At 40.2% G+C, this 11,116-nt stretch overlaps 1 protein-coding gene across 1 annotated transcript; it reads left to right on the top strand.

The window, feature by feature from the left end:
- The first annotated feature begins 293 nt into the window (after positions 1-293).
- Positions 294-1,535, top strand: LOC126278732 (uncharacterized). Its single transcript, XM_049979009.1, has one exon. It carries the CDS (start codon positions 294-296, stop codon positions 1,533-1,535), a length of 1,242 nt encoding a protein of 413 aa, XP_049834966.1.
- Positions 1,536-11,116: the final 9,581 nt, after the last annotated feature.

The raw sequence follows: 11,116 nt of genomic DNA, 5'->3' as shown, positions 1-11,116 counted from the left end.
TAAAACTTTTGCATGAAGAATGGTCGGTTGGTTGGTGTGGGGGAGAGGACCAAACGGTGAAGTCACGCTCCTGCATGGAGAATTATTTTAGTCTCTGTAACCCTGCCTGCTCGTGGGGAATCAAATTTAAGAAAAGACGAACGTTTATATTAACTCTCGCTGTTATGAGTGTGCTTTCGTATTATGATTCTGCATAATTTATTAGCTAAAAAACTAGCATTTATTTATGATTAAAGACAATTCGTCTCAACCGTCACTAGCCCGTACCTTTCATTTCTGTTGCAACGCAGGTGATGACCGCGGAAGCCACCACCGAGCTGCCTGTCTGGCTGGACAAGCAGTTCGCGGAGATCTCGCTCAAGGAGAGCGACGCGTCCAGAGACTTGGAGGTCGCCTCGGTGGCTGTGCAGAGGGCGGTGGCTACGGGCGACAACTACCTCAGCGACGTCTACCGCATGACCGTCGAGCTGGAGCACGTCGCCAGTCCCCATGGCAGCTCCCGGTCGCTGATCATCAAGTGCCTCCCGGCGGGAGAGGTGATGCGGAAGTTGGTGCAGGAGATAAAAGTCTTCGAGCATGAGACTCGCATGTTCTGCGAGACCATTCCCGCGATGTCGCATATCCTGGAGAAAGCGGCACCCGGTAAATACACGCAGCTGTCTGCCAAGTGTTTCGCCTCTGGGAAGCAGCCGGTCAGCTACCTGGTTCACGAGGACTTGAAGGACAGAGGGTTCTCGCTGGCGAAGAGGTGCAGCGGACTCGATTTGGCGCACTCCAAACTCGTGGTCAGGAAACTGGCAGAGTTCCACGCGGCCTCCGTCAAGCTGTTCGATCAGGACCCATCGGCTCTGGACAACTACCTGGTCTTCAAGTTGTTGCACAGATCTACGGCGCAGCATCTGGAGAACTTCTTGAAACAGGGTTGCAGGTTACTCGCGGATCAGTTGGACACGTTAGACGGATCGTACTCAAAGTATGCGCCGAGGATACGAACTCTCGCTGAAAGCATATTTCCACGGCTAGCTGACTTGACGGAACGGAAGGGAAAGTTTCGTGTGCTAACTCACGCAGATACGTGGGTCAACAACATCATGTTCAAATACGCTGCAGAAGTCGTCCAAGACGTGGTCCTTCTCGATTTCCAGTTGTCCTCGTACGGTTCACCTTCGATTGACTTGCAATATTTTACTCACACAAGCCTTACAGAAGAAGTGTACGCCAATCATTTAACAGACCTTCTGAAGGAGTACCACAGTCATTTAATCGAGGTGATGAACGATATTGGTATCAGTACGGACAAACAGATATCCTTTGAGGAGCTACTGGCAGACTTCGAGGCGCAAGCACTGTACGCCGTTTTTTCGGCAGTAGCAATTTTGCCAATCGTGCGCACTCAAGAGGAAACTAGATTCGATATGGAAGCGTATCTGAACGAAAGTGACAGTGCTACCAACAGAAACACCTTCGCGAGCGCTCAGTACATGCAGGCTATAAAACAAATGCTGCCAGAATTTGAAAAGAGGGGCCTGTTGTAGTCGCTCTATTGCGTGTTAGAAGCAACTCACTCAGGATGAACGAATTTTCTCTTTCTTGATTTGCTCTCCCCATTTCTCCACTGCGTCCACTATGCTCATTTCCTTATTCAAGAGGAGAAACGTAAGTTAGACAACTTAATACGAAAGACGCTCTACAATGTGCGTGATCGTAGCACTGTACACCCAAGGCGTATTATCAGTGCGTTAGAGCCTGATCCGCTTCAGACAGCTCGTTGGAACCTACCTGTGTACCTCACATCACGACTGCAGATTGGGCCCAAATGTAAGGCTCGCCCACTCCCCACTCTACGCTGCATACCGCTGTTAAGGTCAGCATGGTGCTTCGACATGAGGGACAAACTTTTACACTCTCAACCCCTGTAGATTTCGGATGGACTGTGTAGTTGTTTGTGACTACTATGTGCTTACTTGATAGACTCGATGTGGATAGCGTTGTGGAAGTATGTACTTTCTTGTGTTCGACGACTGGATCATCCATGTGCTTGACCAAGTGTCCATGTTTTCTGTACCGGTAACTGACCAGCGTGAAAATAAATGGGTCTAGTGCAGACGCAATAAATATAGATATGAATTGTTTATACCAAATATATTTCTCGGAATCTGAAATCTTGTCTGCTTAACCTCTTAGTTGTAAGCTTTAACCTGTAAAATTTGAATGATCACCTACAGAACTGTTCAGTTGAAACTTTCGGGCTGAGGGGCCGTAGTCGATATATAAAATTTCCATCTAACGTTTCGTCTCCATCTGCGGGAGACATCTTCTGAGGTCGTCCGGCTACTGCCACTGAGGATCCAGGTACTCATGCATTTATAGAGTGCATAGGCACCACCATTCGTTACGTGATGCCGACGGTATGCCTATCTTTTGAAGGCGTCATCGTTCTCGATTGAGAGTAATAGATTGTCACTTTGCTGGCGCAATTTCGACATCCTTATTTTGTCCAACTTAATAAATTCCTCTTTTCCATTAAAATTATTATGGGGTTTGTGAATCTCTATTGCTTCTCTGTACATGTGTCCATGGTAATGGGATGTTCGTGCTAGAGCGCTTGTCTCATTAAATTTAATTTCGTGGTTCCCATCTCGAAAGACATGCGCAGCTACGGCCGATTTTTCGATGTGTCCTAAGCGAAGATTCTTTTATGTTCGACTATATACTTGTCCGCAACTGCATGGAATTTTGTAAACTCCAAGTGTTGCTAGGTGGTGTCGGGCGTCTTTTGCAGTTCTTAAATATTCCTTAATCTTCTTGGTAGGTCTCCAGATTGTTTCGATCCCATACCTCGCCAGAACTTTCCCGATGCGGTCCTTGACTTTATTAATGAACGGGAGGAAAACTTTTCCAGTAGGTGACCGTTGTTGCTCTTGACTTCTGACTTCTTTTCTTCTTTGATGGAGGGCTCAATCAATTTCCTTGCTGGTATATCCGTTTCTCGTTAAGGCTGACCAAGTAAGCCGGCTCGCAGATTTTGTTAGCTCTGTCTACCAAGGTTTCCATGACACCTCTTTTTTGCCTACGATGGTGGTTTGATTCCTTGTGGAGGTATCGATTCGTGTGAGTGTTCTTTCTACATACCTCGTGGCCCAGCGTTCCATCCCCCTTTAATAACCGATACACCCAGGAAATTGAGTTGACCATTGCCCCCTTTCTCCGTCGTAAACTGCATCTTCGGGTTAATACTGTTCAGATGCAGCAAGAAGACATCCAGTTATTCTTCACCACGAGTCCACGCTAAAAATCTGTCATCAACATAGCGGTACCATTTAGCTGGCTTTTTACTACGCGCTCTATAAATGCGAGATTACCTGGAGCCTCAGTGGCAGTAGCCGGGCGAATTCAGAAGATGTCTCCCGCAGATGGAGACGAAACGTTAGGTGGAAATTTTATACATCGACCACAGTCTCTCAGGCCGGACGTTTCAACTGAAGACAACAACGGCCATGAAAGCCTACATTGTATGAGTTAGAGAACTGTTTAACCATCTTCATTAAAAATGTACTGCCCTGTAACTTAGTTCTTGTGTTACACTAGTCCTCTACTTGAAATTCCAGGTACCCATGCAGTTCTTAAAAAAAATTAAGAACATACTTACTGTCTATTTAAATAACATGGCAACGGAATGCTACCCATGACCCCACGACCAGTGACGTAGTTTGTAAGGAAACACGATACACGAGTGGAGTGTAATAAGAATATATCATTACAGTGTGTTAACTGTAAGACGGCAGAGTTGTGAGGGGAGTGTGGGGAGAGGAGGAAGCAAGCATTGGCCGGCGAGGGGCGGGGAGCTAAAGGGGGGAGGGAAGGGGGGACAAGGCACGCCTACCAGATGCAGTGCTGGCACTACAAATTGCGCGTAATGCTTGCACGAAAACAGACGAAAGGCTTGGAAGTAAAACTCGCTTTAAATGTTGTTCGTAAACGAAACTGAAATCGTCATGTGCATTAAAATCTATAAATAGAAAAATGAATGTATGTATGTTTGTCTACTATGCGCACACAAACCATTCATCCGATTGCAATGAAACTTCAGTCAGTTGTTCTCCGAACGCCCGAAAAGAGTATTGACCAATGTTTCAACAGTAAGGTTACAGTAGCATGTGTACCGCAATTGCTTAGGTATAGCTTGTCATGCAGCGGAGCCTGATTCACAAAGACACATTCTTGAGGAGATGTCATAAACAATGAGATGCCACTACGGGAGAATACCCAGATTCATGCATCCACTATTTGAGAATGAGAGCACTTAGCGACTAACAACAAACGTTACATACAGTTTGAAACCTTTACGAAAATTTTTCTTTCTGACACCCCCCCCACACACACACACACACAAAGGAAAAAGAGGTTGTCGCTTACTACATTTTCTCGGTATATACCGTAAATCTGCCGCAGTAGGCATGGCGTTTTAATGTATTATTTCGTTACTATCAACCCTAATCGCAACATATTTCGCATACAGTATCCACATATATCAGTAAACGCGCCGGCAAATTTATGTCTCTTTACGACATATAATTCAGGAGATATAACGTGGTAAACATCGATATGCGTGAAGAAGTGCCGCGTCAATCATGACGTTTTGTTCTATCATTTCTTCACTACTAACACGTTTTGCAAACGTCTTAAAAAGTATATAAAACCACGGGCGTATTCCTAAAAAACGTTGTGCCAAAATTTTAAATCAATCGGTCAATAACTTTCCGAGATTTCTTCCTTTGCGAAGCACGGGCGTACAGCAGATGGGCCAGCAACTGCCTCTTCACTCATTTTGATAATGTTTAGCACAACTGCACAGTAAAAACACGCAGAACAGTACAGCGCAAAACAATCACGAAATGACCTTAGCAATTAAGTCCCATAAGATTTCACATACATTTGAACATTTTTGTACTGACGTGTAACTTAGATTCTAAGTACCGTATGGGTAAGCAAGTCCCTGAGTAAGCTGGTTATTCGCATCGTAGATTCCACTCTATTGCTCCAGAACAAGTTGGAGAAAAACCATTTTTTTGCTTTCTACAAAGAAAATGGGGGACTAGCACCTTGTATTTCGTTATACCTATCTCCATCGAACCCTGCATTGGTTTTTGTGTAGTCTACACTAAAAAGATGACTCAAATTTCGTGGATTTGTCCTTATGTGTAACTCTAGGCAGTGCAATCAGCAGCATGGTGCCATTAGGAACGAAGAGTCTCGCAGCTGGCACCTCTCGGATATCTCATTCAGTAGGAAGTATCAGTAATTTGTGCCTCGTATTCCGTTCATGCTACCGTCGGAAAAGGTACCACTAACTGTAGGGAATGTGTTGACATTGTTGTAGTCTTCAGTCTGAAGACTGGTTTGAAGCAGCTCTACACGTTAGTCTCCCCTGTGGAACTCCTACATATCTGCATAACTACAGCAGTATACATGCATTTCAACATGCTCACTGTTTTCTAGGCACTCTCCCCCCTGCCCCCCCCCCCCCCGACATCTTCACACACCCCTTATCAATTTTTTTATGATTTTGGATGTGTCCCGAGATACGATCGCCCCTTCTATTACTCAAATTGTCTCGCAAAGCACTTTTTCTCTGTTCGATTCTGTACCTCTTCACTACTTGTATGTTCCGCCCATCCAATATTTAGTATTCCTCTGTAGAACTACACTTCCATTTTCTTCTTCATGTTCGTATTGTACTTCTTCCCTGTTTTACTACATGTACAAATCTTTAAGACACACAAATGCTTTCACAAAACACTTTGTCATACTTGGTTCTACAGGGTGTTACAAAAAGGTACAGCCAAACTTTCAGGAAACATTCCTCACACACAATTAAAGAAAAGATGTTATGTGGACATATGTCCGGAAACGCTTAATTTCCATGTTAGAGCTCATTTTAGTTTAGTCAGTACGTAATGTACTTCCTCGATTCACCGACATTTCATACGGGATACTCTACCTGTGCAGCTAGAACATGTGTCTTAACAAGTACTACACAACATGTGGTTCATGCACGATGGAGCTCCTGCACATTTCAGTCGAAATGTTCGTAAGCTTCTCAACAACAGATTCGGTGACCGATGGATTGGTAGAGGCGGACCAATTCCATGGCCTCCACGCTCTCCTAACCTCAACTCTCTTGACTTTCATTTATGGGGGCACTTGAAAGCTCTTGTCTACCCAACCCCGGTACCAAATGTAGAGACTCTCTGTGCTCGTGTTGTGGACGGCTGTGATACAATACGCCATTCTCCAGGGCTGCATCAGCGCATCAGAGATTCCATGCGACGGAGGGTGGATGCATGTATTCTCGCTAACGGAGGACATTTTGAACATTTCCTGTAACAAAGTGTTTGAAGTCACGCTGGTACGTTCTGTTGCTGTGTGTTTCCATTCCATGATTAATGTGATTTGGAGAGAAGTAATAAATTGAGCTCTAACATGGAAAGTAATCGTTTCCGGCCACATGTCCACATAACATATTTTCTTTCTTAGTGTGTGAGGAATGTTTCCTGAAAGTTTGGCCGTACCTTTTTGTAAGACCCTGTATATGCGCTGTTTGCATTTTCCTCTCTTTCACCAAAGCTATCCAGTCTGTGGCCAGTCTCTGTTTTATATCCTCCCTACTTCTGACATTACAAGTTATTTCTCTGCCCAAACAACAGACCTCGGTTACTGCTTTTAGCGTCTTATTTTTTAAGTTTGTTCCCTTGGTATCGTCTGACTTAATTCGACAACATTCCATTACCCTTGTATTACTTTGATTTGTTCTAATCTTACAGTATGTTTCCAAGTCATTGTACATATCGTTCAGCTGATCTTTCAAGTCGTTTGCCGTCTCGAACAGAATTAAAAAGTCGCTGACAAACCTTATAGCTTTCATTTCTTCTCCCCAGACTGCAATTCCGTTTTCAAATTCCCTCTTGGTTTCCTTTACTACTTGCCCATTATACATTGAATAACATCAGGGATAGCCTACAGCCGTATTTCACCCCTTTCTCAAGTAGCGTCTTCGTTTTATGATCCTCGACTATTAAAAATGCAGATAGGTACCTACACAAATTGTAGATAATCCTTGGTTCTGTACATTGTAACCCCTGACAAACTCGGAATTCGGAAGAAGTGACCTCAGTGGACAGCGAGGACAGAAAAGTTTCGTCGGGAGTTATCGAAATTAATAAGAAGGTTAGGTCACTATCATATATTAAGAGGATTCTTAATTGAGATTTGGGCTGCAGTTATAATGAATTGTTTAAATGACTCAATGCTGCCTTCAACTTAATATTTTTCTTCATTTGCTGCACAATTGCTAATTTCATTCATAGACCAATAGCAAGTATCTTTAAAAGAAGTTCCCCAATGGCATGTTATACCACACAAGTATCTACGCCTGTGTACATTTAAACAGCGCCCACTGTCATTGCACTTCTGAATGCAGGTGTCGTAGTTGTCAGTTATCTACTGTCTAGCATAACAGTGCGTAGGAACCATCATGTACATGATAGCGTAAGTCAATAAAACTGACAAATAAGTTGTATAACTATCAATACACATGTAGTACATTTAGTAGTTTGAAGAAAATAAAGTAAGTGTTAACATGCAAAAAAAAACGAAAATAAGTGTCCAACATTTAAAACAAACTGACAGCCAACTCACAAAAGAGATAAGCATGAGTAATATTAACCTCAGGCGAAGACGAGATACAATAAAACACCAAAATATTAAGTAGCAGTAATTATCAAGAATTCATATAACCACTATTACAAATGTAATTAACATGTAGCTTCTTTTCCTATAAAAATAAGACCACAGTATTCATAGGAACTAAGTAGACAATGCAACAAAAGAGAGTTTGGGGAGAGGGGAGTTATTAACCATGAAGCATTAAGATTATAAGTAACCATATAACACTGTGTTTGGAAGCATTAGAGAAAATTCACATAGGATTGCCACACCCAGGTACAACATACATGTAATGGTGTCTGACCCTGTATAAGTCATGTTATTACATGATCAGTTAGATCTAACGGTGGACATCACATAATGCAATTACAGATACCAAGGCCATATAAGGTAGATGTGTGAATGAAGGCTTAAAAAGTAGGGGATCGCTTGTAACAAACTGACAAACTGAACATGTCAATGTAGTTTTTTAAGCATTTCAGCATTTTTTTAAACTTGATTATTCATTAAAGATTTTTTCTGGGTCTTTAAACATATTGGAAAACATTTTCATTTCTCAAATAATGTTGCGCTAACTGCTTCATTGGCTATATGTAGCATCTCCATTTGTTAATTCCTATTGTTCAGTGAATGCTTGTGAATTTTTACATGGGTACCTAAAGCTGATGAGTTGCTTTGGTAAAGGTCTTCCTTGAATCTGGTCTTCAGCATCCTCCCTGTCTGACCAATATAAAAGTCGTTACTGTGTAGATATTAGGTTTTATAAACTCCTGATAGATCATGTATGGATTTGTTAAATACTGTCTTACAGTTTTAAACCTAAATTATTGTCAGTCTGGAAAGAGGTAGAGACATTACTATTTTTGAATAACTGACCAATTTTCCTCTGAAACGCTTTCAGGATGTGGACAAACAGGATAGTTAGTTTTCATTCAGGCATCCATATCCATCAATGTAATTTCATATGTTTATTTAAATTTTCTCCTGATATACTCTATCAAATAAAATTATTTCATAGCCATTCTGCTAAGTAATGTGACATAATGTTGTTAGTTTATCATTAGTATTGTCATCTGAGTGAAAGAAACCACATTTTACATGGCAAAGTGACGAGATATTTCCTGTACAATAACATCAATAGTTGTGGGTTCTTGCAATATACTCAACTGATGATTTCTCTCTCCCTCTATTTTTTATTCATAAATCTAGGCAATTAATCCCTCCGTTCTTTTGACTTTTTACTGTAAATTTGATAGCTGGATGTAAGTCTGGATGTAAGACTGATCTAACTTATGTAGATTGTTTGTATCCCATTTCAAAACAATACGTGTCGTTAACACATCTTTTGTAGTGTATTATTTTCTTTTCTCAGTGTTTTATTTTATTTTCTAACTTACTTGTTAGATTTTATTTTTAAAGTTTTCTGTGAATATGTCAGCAAGGGTACCAGCTGAACAGTAACAGAAGAGCAGATTTTGTACTTGCTTATCGAGATCTCCATAAAAACTGCAGTAATTCTCAGATAATTCTATAAAAAGTAATTCTGTTACTATGGTATGTGAATACATACATACATCCTTGTTCCATAAATCATGAATACGACATTTCATAATGATGTGGAATGTGTCACTTCAACATAGGTTTCCTTTACACAAAATGATTAATTAATTTTTGTATAGTTAATACTTCATATCTAAAAATTCACCTACTAAGTAGAAGGAGTTGTCATTCAGAAATTCTTTTAATTTCCTTTCAAATGTTGGTGGTCTATCTGTTAGGCTTTTAATGTTATTTGGCAAATTACCAAAGATTTTTGTGGCAGCATAATTCACCCCTTTCTGTGCCAAAGTGAGATTTAATCCAGAAAGTGAAGATCATCCTTTCTTCTAGTGTTGTCGCTACACACCTTGCTGTTATATTTGAACTGGGATGGGTTATTAGTAACATTGTGAATGTCCAACAGTTCAGAAGAGGCAGCAGTTACACGTATTGTTATACTGATATGATATGCTAGGACAGTGGAATAGTATTTGACTTTTGTAAGTATTAATAATTACCATCCATATATAATTGGTTGGACTGTATGCATTCATGGTTGTTTCATGCTGTCTTGATGTATACACATACCATGATGATGGTGTGAAATAGAAACTAGTAGCAATAACAAAAGACATCTAAAAAGCTGTTTGTCATTCTTTTTTTTTAAAAAAAAGAAGATGTGTATCAATGATTCTGGTTGGTAGATAAATAACTAATTTTCTGCACTTTCTTGCAGAGACTCAAATGAAATTGTATTGTACTACATGATAAAACAAAGCTCCCATATCTCATCATCAGCATCATTGATATATGATATTTTTAATGCCACTTCATTAAACATCTCCTTTTACTTTGCTTTACTTTCAATGCCTAGAAGGGGACTGATGACCTTAACTGTTTAGTCCCCCTTAAACTTCCCAACAACCACCACCACCACCAATGCCTAGAACTAAGCGCACTTAATTATATATTGCTGTGTTAAATTGCTTCATTTTACTTCATTTTAGATATTTCCAAAGGATTCATAAGAACAAGACGAGTTTCAGCACTGTGAAATTCTAGATTGCAATAAATGTGAAAAACTGATACTTGGTACACTCACAGATCAGAGAACTAAAAGTTACTTACAATGTATAAGAGCAGTGATATACATTTGTGATGTGAAAGGAAAGAGTCTTAATAGTCAGCATTTTTAGACACAGCTGATGCATAATATTGAATCATAATAATCATAATCATAAATTAATCGCTTCATCTATTGCTGTATTTACTAAACCTTTTACTTTGAAGTCTAAAAAGTTTTGTTGCACTTGGTGCGATTGGTGATACGACGTTGTGAAAGTTGTGAGATTTAAAATTTTCCCAGCGAATTGAGTGTTAAAATATCGTAACTAGAAGTTACTGATATCAGACATTAAACCCCAAATTTCATGGATCAAGCAAGTTTAATTATTTTAAACTATTTACAAGAAATAGTGTTATAAAACTTAAGCTATTAGAGAATGAAACAGACAAATTAGATAACTAAAAATGAAATTTACTAACACAAAATGAACTACCTGATGAAATGAAAACAAAAGAAGGGCAATTTACGAATAGTAGCAGTAGTACTGGTAGTTCTGTTCATCTGTACATCTCTTCATCTATTGCAGGTCTAGAATGACAAGAATAGGACAGATAGTTGACCATAACCTTAATGTAGGAACCATGCAGACATTTGATGAAATAATTTAGGGAAAAAATGGAAGACCTAAATCAGAATGACCGGGTGAAATGTGGAGTCTCCACTCGCTCGAATACTCTGTTTAAAACAGTGCAACCTCATTCAGTTTGCCTTTAGTGTACAATACTA

Source organism: Schistocerca gregaria, chromosome 6 (genome assembly GCF_023897955.1).
Source record: "Schistocerca gregaria isolate iqSchGreg1 chromosome 6, iqSchGreg1.2, whole genome shotgun sequence".
Taxonomy (NCBI): Eukaryota; Metazoa; Arthropoda; class Insecta; order Orthoptera; family Acrididae; genus Schistocerca; species Schistocerca gregaria.
This window is presented reverse-complemented; position numbering and strand designations above follow the sequence as displayed.